Source organism: Chiloscyllium plagiosum, unplaced genomic scaffold (assembly GCF_037043375.1).
Source record: "Chiloscyllium plagiosum isolate Xiang-an unplaced genomic scaffold, Cpla_swu_hap1 HiC_scaffold_21, whole genome shotgun sequence".
NCBI lineage: Eukaryota > Metazoa > Chordata > Chondrichthyes > Orectolobiformes > Hemiscylliidae > Chiloscyllium > Chiloscyllium plagiosum.
In genome coordinates, this window is record NW_028270159.1 from 57,227,210 (window position 1) to 57,244,577 (window position 17,368).

General features: G+C 40.2%; 1 protein-coding gene across 1 annotated transcript; it reads right to left on the reverse strand.

Moving 5' to 3' along the window:
* Positions 1-3,501: 3,501 nt before the first annotated feature.
* LOC148146160 (G protein-coupled receptor 15-like) lies at positions 3,502-9,027 on the reverse strand. Its single transcript, XM_087998662.1, has 2 exons — positions 8,958-9,027; positions 3,502-4,403 (listed from the first exon to the last, which is right to left on the reverse strand). The coding sequence occupies exons 1-2, from the start codon at positions 9,025-9,027 to the stop codon at positions 3,502-3,504; spliced, it is 972 nt and encodes a 323-aa protein (XP_087854788.1).
* Positions 9,028-17,368: the final 8,341 nt, after the last annotated feature.

The following is a 17,368-nucleotide window of genomic DNA, read 5'->3' on the forward strand; positions in this document are numbered from 1 at the left end:
ATGTGGAATAACAAAATAAAATTGTGATCAGAAAAGAAAATTCAGTTCATGGGGTGAATTAGTGTTGGTGAAGGATAAAACAGCTGTTGCTAGGGAGGAACAACACAATGAAAGTAGAAAAGGTGGAGCAGAAGCTGCGATGCTAATAATAATAATACTCTTCTGTTATGACATGGTAGTAAACCCTTCTGCTAATTAAACCAAACACCCAGAAAAGCTCACCTCACCTCATAATTTGATAAAGTATGAGTGATGGAGAATTACCAAGTCCTACTATTTAAAGTTAAAAAATCAATTTATTCTTTGATTATAAAAGTGAACATTAAACTATTTATAGCTCCTAACCTCCTTTCTCTTAATTGCTTGTTATCTGCCTCCAACTCTGTAACAATATACTGTTTGGATAACTACCCATATTAAAATTGCACCAACTTAATTTCAAAATCACACAGCGGCTGTCACCTCCAGTTTCTGTCCTCAGGCTACAGATCTCCCCAGGTCATCTTCAGTCTTTTGCTGCAAAGACATTTCATATGAAAACTGTACTTTTGATAGAGAGTGTTTTGTTGGCAGTTACTCTGTCGATGGTAGTTTGTCTCTCTCTGGCCAAGACTCAAAATGCCTGCTTCTTTATATCCCAAACATCAGATTATGTCATTGGTTCAATGTTGTAAAACAGTAAATTCAAAATCGATTGGATTTAAATTATCTTGTGACATAATTTAAACTGTTCAGGTAAATTCGAATGGTGGTCAACATAGCAACAAAACTCAGATATTTGTTTCACAGGCAAATGTCATATATTTTCATTATTCCAGTATATTTTGAGACAGATAGTCAGTCACATGGCAGGTGCCTACAAGCTCTCAGTGCAAACAGCATTCACTCTTAAAGGCACAATACACGCCTTCAACGTCATAACAATTCATAAAGAAGAATGGCACTCTATAAATGAATCAATTATATTAGATAAAATGGAGGAATTTGTACATTCATGTCAGATTTCTTTTTTCATCTTGCTTAGGAACGCTCTCTCTATCATGTAAAAGAAATTCTATCAAATGCAAACAGTGATTACACCTCGGCAATGATTCCCATTAACTAGCCAAAATACATCACCTGGCATCCCGACAACTGCAGTACAGGATAGTGAATAGCAAACACAGACGTTTTGGTTTTGAATGAATTTCAATCAGAAACTTTGAAGCGTCACCGATGGCAATGAAAGAGTGCACAATTTATCAATAATGCATCATTCACGGCAGACAACAAATATTTTCACTTATTATCTCAACTGTACAAATTGGAACAAATAGCATTTACTCAGTTTTTGCCGGGTTACATTCACTTTGTCATGAAATTGCTGTTTCAACAGCACTAACACAGACCAAAGCGAAATATAACATAGTTTGGTCTCCAAATATCGCATTCTCTGGCATAACATCCAAAAGAGGATAGGAGTGAGAGAGGGAAGAGAAAAAGAATACAGCCACAGTGAAAGGGGGGCATTACCTGATCTTAAACTCCAGCTATCAGGAAAATTGGCGACTACAATAAAGTGAAAATCAACAAGCTACCGATTGTTCGTACATGAAAGTTGCAACTAACTCAGGAGTAATCAATGGGTCGATTGACTGCCTGCAGGGCGAGAATCACAGAGGAGTTCTCCAGCTCATTAGTCAGATGAAGACTTCATGAAATGCATCCACTGATTGCACACGCAAAAGGTTTACTTAATTTCTGACAAACCAGTCTACCAAATTCCAATGTCATGAATATTCAGGTAAAGCTGTATAAAGGTGATGTTACTGTACTGGTTATCCATGGTTCTAGGCTAATGCTAAGTTACAACACTAGGATAGCTATGGGCATGTACCATCAGTTGGTTGATTCGTGGAGACTGGAATGTTGATAAACCTATTAGAACAACCCACTTTGTGGGCTGATGTAGTTTGGCAATGTGGTAGGGACATAATTAACTTTCCAAATTTGTTCACGTTTCGCAAAGTTGTAGGTAGTTAACTGCAAGGCATAAAAGTGTTAAACTGCATTTAGGGGTGAGAAAAGTGTGGGCTTGACTATATTTCTCTCATTCTTATGACGGTATTGAGATAGACATTACTTTGTTTAGTAATTGATAACGTCGTTAACATTAATTCTAGCTATTAGCATGAATGTAAAATGCATTTTAACAAATTATCCCTCGAGAAGATCAGAGGCTGATTCAATCTTACAATTTTCTTGCTTAGTTCTTGGCTGCTTGTTGCCACACCTTTTGAGAATGGGAATCTTGTTAGTTTCAGTTTGTAAAAAATTTAATGTATTCCTTGATCACATCTGGCTTTTGGTAAAGTCAGCAACTTTTGCCTGAGTCTAATCTCCCTTGAACTGAATGCCTTGCACGACCATTTCAAACTAGAACACGTTGCTATTAATTGTACAGGTAGGCTAATCCAGTAAAGGAATAGGGATTTGTTTCCCTAAAGGATGTTTATGAACCAGTTGGATTTTTAATCAATAGCAATTTCATATTCACAGCTCCTGAGGCTGAAGCTTCCATTTGTAGATTACTGCGATTTGATTCCAAATTCCACCAACTACTATTGTGCGATTTTCTCCAATTTTTCCAGAACATCAGCATAGGCTTCTGAGCTACTCTTCCAGTGATATTTTGTCTCTCTCATTGTCTCCCGAACATGACACATGGGATGTCGTCCAATTTGTCAACTTACAAATTTAGAAAGCATGGAATTTTTTTTAAATTTGCAAATTAATCTGCTTCTACGTTCATGGTCACAAACATGCAGTTGTGAATCAATGCACAGAGCATGTAGAACCATGTGCTAGTGTCATTCATTTCCAATTTCATAGCATATTGTCCCCATAGCATATTGTCCCCATATCTACCCCAACCTTCCCAAGATTCAGACGATCACGAGCATGCATACTGTTATTCCTTTACTAACAGTTTAAAATTGACTTTTAATAACACGTCAGATGTTGGACTGTCAGTGTCTCATATTTTGATTTTGATTTGATTTGATTTGTTATTGTCACATATACAGAGATACAGTGAAATGAGTGCACATGTATGCTAAGCATATAAAACATACGTTACGCAAGTACCGGTGTCAGAGAACAGGTACAGAATATAGTGTTAGATTCTGTCGAAAATGGTGCAGAGAACAATCAAATCTAATCTATGAGATGCCCACTCGTACGTCTGGCAATAGTATGGAAGGAGCTGTTCTTGCATACTTTGGTCATAATCTTGTTGCAGTGCACCAAATCCGAATCAGTTCAGGGAAGCTACCTCTGAACAGATTGAGAAAATGTCGGCTGAGTTGTAGGCTGACGCATACTGTTATAACTTTATAATTCACCCAGTGTTATGGATTTCAAAGGGACAGGTAATGCTTGTCAGAGGCACGGCCGTTTGTGTCAAACGAGTAAGGGAGAAGGGTACATCTTATTGTACAAATCATTTAGTGTTTTAATATTTCATTGTTTGAATAATTTAGCAATTTTAGCTAAAGAATATTTCAAAACATTTTTGAACTCTTCTCTGAATTTACTCTGTGTACCTGCATAAATAAATGGATTGACGCAGGAACTCAAAAACTGAAGCATATACCCACTTTCCTCCAAAATAAATGCTGATTGATCAGAATTTGAACCAGAGTAATATGCGATTCTGACATACAAGATGTTAAGGAAATACAGCAAATATAATAAGATGAAACTGCCAGAGATGGCAAAGAGTAAAACAATTGATTTTCTCCGTCTGTCCATCTCTGCATCATTCTGATTCTCTCCATTACTATGTGCCTGGAGTCTCCTGCGGGCTCTACTGGCCACTAGAATGTGTCTGACGGTCAAAGCATTGAGGAGCAAAATAAGAATTAATGGAAGCCAAGGGGCCAAAATTACGAGAATCCAATCATATGCGGCCCACAGAAATGATTCGTAAAATACTAACTTTGCACTACAAAACCAGGGTACATTGTCAATCACAAATGATGGCTTATAAAGAAAGTACCATGGGATATTTCGAAGACAGCCCAGAGCACAAACAGTACCTATGACAACTGCCGCTATTTTTTCAGTGCAATATTTGCTTTTCAGTTTCTGGCAGCAGATGGCAACAAATCTATCAAAAGTGAAAACGACGGTTACCCAAACAGAAGAATCTCTAACACCATAAATCAGTGCAAGGTTAAAGCTGCAGACAGGAGTGATAGAGAGGAAACTGAAAGGGAAGTAAATACCAATAATCCTATTTAATATTACAGACGTGATAATAACAAGGAGATCTGTCACCGCCATGGAAACCAGGTAACACGTGATGCATCTTGACAAACCATATGTTCCTCTAGACAGGATCACAATCACTGCCAAATTAGCTGTGACAGAGAAACAAAATTAGTGAATAAAAGCAGTATGCAGGAAAGATTGCAGACAATATTGAAATGCTTACAGTCTGGGAAACCATTGTGAACATTTTTTTAAAGTGAGCATTCTGGAAAATATGCTTTCTGTTTGACCTATTACAAATGCCATAACAGTGGTACACTGCACTTTTAAGAAATTAACATCTAAATTCTATGTTAGAATTTCCAAATAATACTTTGTGATTCAGTAAAAGGGGTTGCAATCCATTCTGCTCTCACCTGATGTCCACGGAAGAACAAAGACAAGATTATTCTGGATTATTGAACAATACCAGGAACACAAATATTGTTGAGAAGAAACGTAAAATAATATTTACAATTCAGTGAAATTCAAAATGATACAAATGGGACGAAAGATCCATGAGAAAGAATATTATTTTGGTGAAAATGAATTACTCAGCAGAGCAAATGGCAGAGATCTGAGCCATGTGTCTGGTCCTCATTTGAATTAAGCACAGTTGTTCCAGACAGCTCTGGCTTTGATTCTGTTCCATTCACTTTGACTTTTGTCTTTGAGTGTGAAACAGGCTCGAGGGGTTGAGTAGCTCCTTGGTTCCTATCCACAGGAGTCAATGTTGTGGGACTATATCCTTGTCCCAGGCCTCCACTTTCTGTTCAGTCCATTCACTGAATTTGGAAAGTTGAAATTCTGATCAAAATAACATCAGTAAAGTAGGTTCCTTATTTGAACATTCCAGCCTAAGCGGCAACATATGCACGAGATTAAAAATGTATCACTTCAGTAACTTCCTCAATAAGGCAAAACAACTACATTTGCTACTTGAAAACGTATGCACATTCACAGTGTCAGTAAATCACTACACGTGGTAAAGGGCACAGATATTCAAGCCCCATTTCTCCAAGTACTTCACAAAGATTAATCCTTTATCAGCCTAACATGATCGGGTTAATAGAAAACACTAACGAGGTTTCGGTACATCGAAAAAAAATAAAATATTGCTTATTGGAAATGAACTTGTCCATTCTGCACATCAGCAAATTATTTTTGCCCAATGCGGTACTCTGTACATTCAATTATATGCAGTTTGGTGAAGAAGGCATTCAGGATACTTGTTCCGAGCATTGCATGAGTTGGGACTTCATGTTGCAGCTGTACAGGACATTGGTAAGGCTACTTTTGGAGTATTTTGTACAGTTCTGGACACGCTGCCACAGCGAGTCTATTATTGAGTTGAAATGGGTACAGAGAAAATGTACAAGCATTGGAGAGTTGGACTTAGAAGTAGAGCTGGACAGTCTTCAACTTTCTTTCCCTGCAGTACAGGAGGTTGAGGGGTGAGCATATATAGGTCAATAAATTCATGAAAGGCATGAATAAGGTGAATAACAACCTATGGTAGAGGAGTTCAAATTTAGAGGGCACAGGTTTCAGATGAGAGGAGTAAGATTTAAAATTGACGTGAGGGACAACGTTTTCATACAGGGAGTGGTGTATATATGGAATGATGTGTCAGAGGAAATTGTAGATGTAGGTACAGTTAAAACATTTGAAAGACATTTGGAGAGGTTTAGATGGATGTGGGGTAAATGCAGTAAAATTGGACTGATTTAGCATAGGAAATCTGGTCACATGAACGAGTTGACTGAATTGTCTGATTTCATACTGTATGACTGTATGACATTATGACGGTGCACCATTTTGAATCATACATAGTCACGTAACAAACACAACAATGAACAAAAAATCATAGGTGTTCTGCTTTGAGGAAAACAATAGAGGAATACATTTCAAGAGCAGTTCAAGAGAGATCTTGGTGTGCAAACCCATATCGCCCTCAAATTAGCAACACAAGTTGATAAGAACACATACAGCATACTTGCATTCATTGTTTGGGGCATTGAGTATTAAAGTAAACAAGTCATGTTGCGGTTGCAAAGCATTAAACATTAATTCGGCCACATTTGGAATTTTGTGTGCAGTTCTGGTTGCCACATGGTAGGAAGAATGTGGAGGCTCTGGAGAGAATAGAAAAATTGTTTACCAGGGTATTTCCAGGGTGAGAGTGCATTAGCTATAAGGAGAAGTTGGACAAACGTGGATTGTTTTGCTTTGTGCATCGGGGAGACATGATAAACATACATAAAAGTGTGGGAGGCATGCATAAGCTGAAGTGTCAAAGTCTGTATCCCAGGGTGGAAATGTTAAATAGTAGAGGTTTAGGTAAAAGGTGACAAAGGAAAAGTTTCAAGGAGACGTGCTGAGTTTCCTTTCATGCAAATGTTTGTAGGTGTTGAGAATTCGCTGTCAGGGGAAGTTATTAGAAGGAGATACAGCATTGTTAAGAGGCAGACACATGAACAGGCAAGGAATAGAGGAATAGGGACTATGGGATGGGCAAATGGGATTAGTTTGGAATGACATCATAGCCATGTGGATAAATGGACTCAAGAGCCTGTTGCTGTGCTGTTCTGATCTGTGTTCTGTTTTAGCACCAGTCACTGCATAACAAAAAAAAAAGATGGAAAGCAGAGGTCGACACCCCTCTGATAACTAAAAGTGAAACATCTGGAGAGGCTTGCCAAGCTTTGCGACCTGTTAAAATAAGTTTGACAAGTGGTATAACCTCCCTGTGACCGAACCAATCCGTTATAAAAGGAGTTGTTAAATGAAATAAATCCTGATATTCATTTTAAAAGCTACAAGTGACAACTTATTTGTTTAACCATTACAGTTAACAAATTACCAGAACTACTAACAAAACGAAACAAATCCCCGAAATACTAATTCTTGTCTAATTGAACCAAATTCTACTAGCTTGCTGTTACCATAAACACAAGCCCCATTTATATAAATAAATAGAATTTAGGTTCTCCAAAATTACAGCTAGATTATGTCTTCCGGATATTTCTTTGTTTTTTCCATTGATCTTCTTTCAGGAATGCCACTCAGTCGAATTCTTGCGTCAAGAATGTTCTGTATGTGAATTCTGCTTGCTGGAATATTAGCGAAGAGTGCTGCTGTACCTCTATTTAGATGATGCTTACTCAGAGGGTTAGAGAATTCTGCGAGAGCTCATCTCTTCAGGTGTCAGTTTTCTCTCCTATTTCTGTCTTTCTAAACTTTCTGTCTTTCTAAACATTTGGAAAGCATATTTGAACCTCAGAACCACTTTAGCAATGTTTTGAGTCATTTCTCCAAGTTGATTTAACCAACACAAGCAACCGAATTCTAACAGATTTTCTTAAGTTTTATTTAAAGATCCAGGACACGAATCCTCAAATCTGTTTAAATCTGCTGGGACCTCTTGTACTGTAAATCTCTTCAAAGCTGTCCAGATCCGGGACCCAATCTGTACAAATCCCAGACCTAATCGGTGCAAATCCTGAATTCGATCGGTCCAAATTTGTCCACATCCCGGACTTGAGGTGGAAAGATATTGGATGAGCCCTTAATATGTTATCTTTATCTGTATGTTTTCTGAGTCCTCCTGATGTCCAATCTTCTTCTTTCCAAGTTCCATCACTGCTTTAGGGGGCTGTTGTTCTACCATTTGTTTAGTCTCCCTGTTACTCTTGAATGGTTCTAGCTTAAAGATAGGTGAAGAGAACGAAAAACTTCAAATTCTCTGCTAATTTTATGAAAAGAGTGAGAAGGTACTGACACTTTAGAATCTGGAGCATTTCAAGGCTCGACAGTGCAAAAATGGTATGCCGACGTAACACAATCAGTGAATTGCTGTCATGCTGAAAACACCAGAACAGTAGAACTGATCACATTTGTTAAAACAAAAACGACAACGAACAAACTGTGCTTAGGCAAAATATCCTGAATGCATATTCGATTAATCCAGCATATTTCCCCCAACTTTAGGAGAAGGCAGCAATATGAACATAACATACAATTAGTTCTGGTAATTCGTTTGAAAACGTCAACATTTTATTCTGCTGTCATCTCAGTATCTCCCCACTCCCCCAAACCATTGTGGTCCACTATCTAAAAATAAGGAAGAGGATAAACAAATGTGGGCTTTACAAATGATAATTAAAACAAAATGTTCAATGTGATATCGACATAATAATGTACGTGGGGTGACAATGCTATGCACAAAATGACATTGGGCTTGCACAGTGAGATGACAGAGTGTCAGAAATTAAACATGGAAAACTTTAAAAGTCATCCCGTCGAAGTGAAAATACTATGTTAAAGAGGGGCGATCTTTTACAGATAATGTAAAGTCACAATATCGCTTAATGAGAGAATCAGTACATTTTAAGTCGGGATAAAAATGCCAAAAGTTGTCAGTAACAAGAATAAATTTCTCATTAAGATTGCTAATTAAGACCTTTAAAATAAGGGGAAGTAATATTATAATACTATAGAGGAAAAATTACAGCTATGAAAAGGGAGAGGATGCCCTGTCAATAGAGATTAATTAAAACGTTTATTAAGAGAAATTATATCGGCCTGGAGACACCGTTTTGGTAATTAAAAGGAGTGAATCAACAAATAGATGATTTTCGTATTGACGAGTGAAAAAACTGTACGTGGAACTCCGACAGCAGCAAGACAGGGATAGAAAATGGCAAACACCAGACCTTCTGGGGCTGCGTGCATTTTGATCAGTTTCTATCAATGTGCCACTATTACTCTGAAAGATTGTCCCATTTATATTCCTGTTACATAACTCCATGGAGACAATGAATTGCTTTGAACTATTAAATTAAGTATGGTAATCGAAACCAGCAGATTAATGCTCCTGACGGCAGGCTCATGTTAGTACTTTGAGTGAATGGGTTGTTTTCTTTCCAAGAGATCTGGCATGGCTCCCAAGTGAAATATTCAGACCGCACAGCTTGTGCGCAGTTACATTTGAACAATGATAAAGGAAAGCTAAGTGGTTGCAATCGCCAATATGAGTGTTGTCCATGAGGATTGTTGGATTAACAATTCAATACTTTACAATGCTTATTCAGCACAAAATACAATTATTTGGAGATATCGCCTTCAGACCATATGACCATGACTTTGACAGGCTATTTCTCTACATCATCTTCCGCCTCAGAACACTTCAATCCCATGGCATCAATGTGGATTTCACCAGTGTCCTCACTTCCCCTTCCCCCACCTCACCCCAGCTCCAACCTTCCAGCTCAGCACCGCCCTCATGACCTGTCCTACCTGCCTATATTCCTTTCCACCTATCCACTCCACCTTCCTCTCTTACTTATCACCTTCATCCCCACCTCCATCCATCGATTGTACATTTTGCTACCTTCCCCCACTCTACTCTCTGACCTATCATCTCCATCCCCACCCCATTCACCTATTGTACTACTTTCTCCCCACCCCGTTCCATTCATCTCTCCAATGTGCAGGCATCCTGCATCTATTCCTGATGAAGGGCTTTTGCCCGAAGGGTCGATTTTCCTGCTCTTCGGATGCTGCCTGACCTGCTGTGCTTTTCCAGCACCACTCTAATCTACACTGTGGTTTCCAGCATCTGCAGTCCTTGTTTTTACCTATTTCTCTACATTACCACTGCAAAGGTCTCAAACAATCATACACGTCTGAAAAATGTCACCTCTTATTCTTCTAAACTCCAATTAGTACTGGTCAACCGACTCAAACTCACGTCATAAGAAAATTCTTCCATACCAATGATCAAACATGCCTCATTGCTGCAGTATCCTGCACTGGTTTTAGGTTAAACGATATTCACGTGCTCTCTACTTCTTACGAATACAACTGCACCATTTCCTATATTATATACCATCTGCTAAGAATTTTACATACTCACTAAACATTTTTCATCTTTTTCATTATCCTCATCCCTTTATCTCCAATCGTTTTGAGTCTGTATCATTCAAGTAATCATTAAACGTGGTTAACAACTGAAGCCACAGCAGTTATCCCTGTGGCATTACATTCGTAACAGCGTGTCCCATGAAAATGCTCTTCGTCCACACCATGTAGATTCTCTTTCTTCTGGTTACAAAAAAGCCAATACTGTGTCTATGCTGATGCACTGCTTGCACGTTATGTACTCATCTTAAGTGGCCTGACATGTGGCACCATGTATAAACTATTTTGGAAATCCAAATGTATTGTACCCAAAGGCTTTCCTTTATGCATGATATATGCTTAGGATCCACTGCTGGTTTCCTTTTCAAAGAAGCCTCCGAAATTTGCGAGACATGATTTTGATTTTCACCAAGCCATGCTGACTCCACTTGGTGATATTAGCTATTTCTAAATGTTACATTATGGCACTATTTATAGTAGACACAAAAATTGTGCCAATGATAGATTGTTACTTGGTGTTTCTCTCTCTCTCTCTCTCTCTGTGTATATGAGTGAGTGTGAGAGAATGTGTGTGTTTGTGTGTACGTGTATATTTTACATACGAATCTTATACCATCAATTTTCACGTCCTCTTGAACTTTATCAGAATCATGTGTTTTCTCAGAAATTAACTACGGATACAACAACAATGTATAAGCGACTTCCTGCAATCTTCTAGGTTGCACCACATCAACTACAGGGATAGATGTCCTTTCACCTCAGTAGCTCCCCTTGTCTGATTCAGTATGTGGATGTACCGACCAGAGAATGTACAAAACTTGACGTACTCTTGGGAAATAAGGCAGGGCAGGTAACTGGGGTGTCAGTGGGGGAACACTTTGGGGCCAGCGACATAATGCCATTAGATTTAAAATAGTAATGGAAAAGGATAAACCAGATCTGAAAGTTGAAATTCTACATTGGAGAAAGACCAATTTTGATGGTATTAGGCAACAACTTTCAAAAGCTGGTTGGGGGCAGATATTCGCAGGTAAAGGGATGGCTGGAAAATGGGAAACCTTCAGGAATGAGATAACAAGAATCCAGAGAAATTTATATTCTTGTTAGGGAGAAAAGAAAGGCTGGTAGGTATAGGGAATGCTGGATGACTAAAGAAATCGAGGGTTTAGTTAAGAAAAAGAAGGAAGCATACGTAAGGTAGAGACAGGATAGATTAAGAGAATCATTAGAAGAGTATAAAGGCCCCAAAGTGTTCCCCCACTGACACCCCAGTTACCTGCCCTGCCTTATTTCCCAAGAGTACGTCAAGTTTTGTACATTCTCTGGTCGGTACATCCACATACTGAATCAGACAAGGGGAGCTACTGAGGCGAAAGGACATCTATCCCTGTAGTTGATGTGGTGCAACCTAGAAGATTAAGAGGAAAATCAGGAGGACAAAAAGGCGACATGTGGTAGCTTTGGAAAATAAAATTAAGGAGAATCCAAAGAGTTTTTACAAATACATTAAGGACAAAAGAGTAACTAGGGATCAGCAAGGCGGCCTTTGTGTGGAGCCAGAGAAATGGGGGAGATGCTAAATGAGTATTTTGCATCAGTATTTACTGTGGATAAGAATATGGAAGTTATAGAATGTAGGGAAATAGAGAGTGACACCTTGCAAAATGCCCATATTACAGAGGGGGAAGTGCTGGATATCTTGAAACGGGTAAAAGTGGATAAATCCCCAGGACCTGATCAGGTGCACCCTAGAACTTTGTGGGAAGTTAGAGGAGTGATGGCTGGGCCACTTGCTGAGATATTTGTATCATCGATAGTCTCAGGTGAGGTGCCAGAAGACTGGAGGTTGGTTAACGTGGTGCCACTGTTTACGAAGAGTGGTAAGGACAAGCCAGGGAACTATAGACCAGTGAGCCTGACCTCGGTGGTGGGCAAGTTGTTGGAGGGAATCCTGAAGGACAGGATGTGCATGTATTTGGAAAGGCAAAGACTGATTAGGGATAGTCAACGTGGCTTTGCGCTTGGGAAATCATGTCTCACAAACTTGATTGAGTTTTTTGAAGAAGTAACAAAGAGGATTGATGAGGCAGAGCGATAGATATGATCTATATTGACTTCAGTAAGGCAGTCGACAAGGTTCCCCATGGGAGACTGGTTAGCAAGGTTAGATGTCATGGAATATATGGAGAACTCGCCATTTGGATACAGAACTGGCTCCAAGGTAGAAGTTAGAGGGTGGTGGTGGAGGGTTGTTTTTCAGACTGGAGGCCTGTGATCAGTGGAGTGCCACAAGGATCGGTGCTGGGTCATCTACTTTTTGTCATTTACATAAATGATTTGCATGCAAGCATAAGAGGTACAAGTTAGCAAGTTTGCAGATGACACCAAAATTGGAGGTGCAGAGGACAGTGAAGAAGGTTAGCTCAGATTACAACAGAATCTTGATCAGATGGGCCAATGGGCTGAGACGTAGCTGATGTAGTTTAATTCGGATAAATGCGAGGTGCTGCATTTTGGGAAAGCAAATCTTAGCAGGACTTAAACACTTAACGAGGGAGTGTTGCTGAACAATGAGACCTTGGAGTGCAGGTTCAAAGCTCCTTGAAAGTGGAGTCGCAGGTTTAAAAAAAAGGTAGTGAAGAAGTCGTTTGGTATGCTTTCTTTTATTGGTCAGAGTATTGAGTAAAGGAGTTGGGAGGTCATGTTGCGACTGTACAGGACATTGGTTAGGCCACTGCTGGAATATTGCATGCAACTCTGGTCTCCTTCCTATCAGAAAGATGTTGTGAAACTTGAAAGGGTTCAGAAAAAAATTTCAAGGATGTTGCCAGGGTTGGAGGATATGAGTTATAGCGAGAGGCTGAACAGGCTGGGGCTGTTTTCCCTGGAGTGTCGGAGGTCGAGGGGTGATCTTATAGAGGTTTTCAAAATCATGAGGGGCGTAGATAGGATAATTAGACAAAGTCTTTTCCCTTGCGTCGGGGAGTCCAGAACTAGAGGGCATAGGTTTAGTGTGAGAAGAAAAGATATAAAAGAGACAACTTTTTCACTCAGAGGGTGGTACGTTTATGGAATGAGCTGTCAGAGGAAGTGGTCGAGGCTGGTACAATTGCAATATTTAAAAGGCATTTGGATGGGCATATGAATACGAAGGGTTTGGAGTGATATGGGCCAGGTGCGACGAGATTGAGTTGGGATATCTGGTTGGCACGCATGGGTTGGACAGAAGGGTCTGTTTACAGGCTGTACATCTCTATGAGATTATGACCTTCATCTCCAGTGAGGCTGAAGCCGTTCTCAAATTGCAGGACAGAGACCCGATGTTGCAGAAATGAGTGGTTAACTGTAGCATTGAAAAAATGCGAACAATGATTAGATTCATAAAGAGAGTAAATAGACTTTCTGAACAAACTGAAAATGTGTTGCTGGAAAAGCGCAGCAGGTCAGGCAGCATCCAAGGACCGGGAGAATCGATGTTTCGGGCATGAGCCCTTCTTCAGGAAGAAGGGCTTCCTGAAGAAGGGCTCATGCCCGAAACTGCAGATGCTGGAGATCAGAGCTGAAAATGTGTTGCTGGAAAAGCGCAGCAGGTCAGGCAGCATCCAAGGAGTGGGAGCATCGACGTTTCGGGCATGAACCTTTCTTCAGGAAGAAGGGCTTCCTGAAGAAGGGCTCATGCCCGAAACTGCAGATGCTGGAGATCAGAGTTGAAAATGTGTTGCTGGAAAAGCGCAGCAGGTCAGGCAGCATCCAAAGAGCAGGAAAATCGACGTTTCGGGCAAAAGCCCTTCATCAGGATGCTGCCTGAGCTGCTGTGCGTTTCCAGCACCTCTCTAATCTTGACTCTGATCTCCAGCATTTGCAGTCCTCACTTGTGCCCTGACTACCTGTATATCAAACTTCAAAGAATTATGTGCCAGCACCCCTCGGTACCTAAGGAGGGAATTTAACAGTGAGAGAAAGCTAATGCGGTGGCTGAGGAACTATTTCGCATTTCTTTGACTTCACGTGTGAAGGGGTTTATTGAACACTTGCAGCTGTGTAAGATTGAGTATGAAAGATGCTGATGGTTTTGAAAGGTTAGGCCCTCGGGAGTCTCAGGTGAACCATCTCCCGGAGACACAGTTTCTACTTTACACTGATGCCTTAAAGATTTGATATCATTCAGATCATGCGAGGTCTATTTCGTACACTCTGATCTCCACCCAAGAAACCCAGAAACCCACTGTGTCATTTTGCATTTTGAATCCTCTTCTTATCAGCAGTTCCATATTTTAAGCTGATAAATGTTCCAAACAAAGTTGAATATAGCATTTACACGGTTCAATGAAATAAATTTTATTCCTTTTTGATTATTACATTAAGCTGTGCGAGTTTGCAGCCAATTGAATAAAGAAATGTCAGCCAAACCTCTTTTTCCCGCAATTTATCTCAATGCAGTCCGCTGTTTCAGAATCATCTTCGAGCTGGACAAGATCACCTTTTCTTGCTTCTCCCCAGAGATTTTTTCACATGCTAAATATTTCCAGGATACGTCGGTCGATCACCGAGTCATTTCTGAGGTAAGCTCGTCCGTCAGTCACAGAAATTGATATTGTTCATTAAACTCGGAATTGCTCAGCCTTGCCATTTGACAATGCGAAGGTAAAACAGCGCCAGCTGAGACTCGAATTCACAACCTCGGCATTGCACACGCCTCTATACTGATATATAAGTACCATGCGCTGACCGAAGCGCCAGGACTCCCGTATCATCTAAATATCTGGTTGTGACTGAGCGGTTGGCAAATTGGCTGTCAAGTGAGATTATACTACTTCAACTGGTTTCTAACTGATTTCACGAAATTGCTTAACTAGACAGTGCTAAACTGGATTGATATTGAGCAATGTATTTTCAATATTATCCTCTAAGGTCCTCTGAGCCATTGATGCTTTAGTTTGCAGAAATCTGTCAATCTCATTCTTAGACAGACATAATGACTGACCTCCACCTTATCTGGGGCACCGAGTTCCAGAGTTTGAAATTGCCCTGAGTTATGGAATCAGCGAGTCAGAAAGATGTACAGCACGGAAACAGACCCTTCGTTCCAATTCGTCCACACCGACCAGATATCCTAACCTAATTTGCCAGCACTTGGCCCATGTCCCTTTCAACACTTCCTATTCATATGCGAATGGGTTCAGAAAAGATTTGCAAGATTTGCTTTATCTGATATGAGCTGTTGGGAGAGGCTGTTGAGCCTGTTTTCCCTCGAGCATCGGAGGCTGAGTGGTGACTTAATGAAGTTGACATTATAAGCTTTATAAAATCACGAGAGGCATGGGTAAGGTAAATAGGCAAGGTATTTTCCCTGGAATGAGGGCGATCAGAACCAGAGGGCATGGTTTTACGGTTAGAGGGGAAATTTAAAAGGCACCTATTGGGCAACTTTTTCACACAGAGGATGGTGCGCATATGGAAAGAGCTGCCCGAGGAAGTAGCGGAGGCTGAAACAATTCCATCATTAAAAAAGCAAAATAAGTCCTGCTGTGATTTGCCTTTCCAAAATGAAGCACCTCACATTTATCTAAATTAAACTTGGTCAGCAACTCCTGAGACCTTTGGCCCATCCGCTCAAGATCCTTTGTAATCTGAGTTAACCTTCGTTGCTGCCCATTACACCTCCAATTGTGGTGTTTTTTTGCAACGTTGCTCACCATATCTCCATTTTCGCATCCAAATCATTTACATAAGTGACGAAAAGCAATGCACCCAGCACCATCCAAGTGACACACCCTCCAGTCTGGAAGGTAACCCTCCACCAGTACCCTCCGTCTTCCACTTTAGATCCAGTTCTGTACTTCTTCCTGTGTTCCATGCGATCGAACCTTGCTAACGAGTTCATCATGAGGAACTTTTTCGAGTGCTTTACTGGAGTCCATATACAATATGTCCTTGAATATATTTTCAGGCATATGGAGAAAAATTTTGCAAAAACAAAAGGTTTAATGTTCATCATGTATTAGGGTTAGGGTTAGTATTGGAGTCATCCTGAATATATTGAACGTTGTGGCACTGAGTTCCTCTGGTTATGGGCCTCAGAATTAGGATCATTTGACAGTTTGCAGCTGTGGTTACTTCTTTGTGTAAGGAAACTTGTGAAGTAACAAATGAAAAACTCAATTGCTTATTGAAAATGCCTCCAAGATTGTAATTTAAAAAGTGTGTTGCTGCAAAAGCACAGCAGGTCCGGCAATGTACGAGGAGCAGTCTTTCGGGCATTAGCCCTTTATCAGGAATAACTCACCCCCGAATCAACAATTTTCCCACTCCTCGGATGATGCCTGACCAGATGTATCTCTTTTTACGTCACACTTTTTGTCTTAGATCTTGAGCTTCCGCAGTCCTCACTTTCTCCAAGATTATTCCCCAGTGGATTTATATGAATTCCGCCTTATGAAGTAATCTTGCAGGTTGAGCCAGTCGTTAGGAAGACAATTGCAATGATGGCATTTATTTTGACAGGTCTTAAATATAACAGCAGGGAGATAAATGGAGTTTAGAAGCATGAGGGGAAATCTATTTGAAACATGCAAAAAAATGAATGGCATGCATTGAGTAGATGTTGGGAAGATGTTTCCATTTATAGTAGAGGCTAGGACCCGAAAGCAAAACCTTAGAGGAAGAGAAAGACCTTTCAGATTGAAGATAAGGAGACACCTCTTCAGCCAGAGAGTAGTGAATCTGTGGAATTCAAAAGCCTGTGTAGGCCAGCGGGTGATTAAGACTGAGATAGATTGGTTCTTGAGGATCAAGGGTTACATTGAGAAAGGGAGAGAATGAGGTTGAGAAGCTTGTCACCCTTGATTGAATGGAGGACTGTACTCGATGAGTTGAATGGCCTGATTTCTGGTCCAATGTCTTGTGGTCTTACGGTCTATTCATCAAGTGAACATAAGAAAGAATATTTTTATTTTAAATATAACAGTCGCAAATAACATATGCAGCCACTCAGCCCAGAGCCCGCTTCACCACACAGAGACAGTTCCCAATTATTCAGACAGATATCACCGATTGTGAATAAACTCGGAGAGATAGAAGCGACAGAGAATCGCTGTGGACTCGATGGGCTGAATGGTTTCTTTCTGTGCGGGAACAAAACCACGCGTTTGTA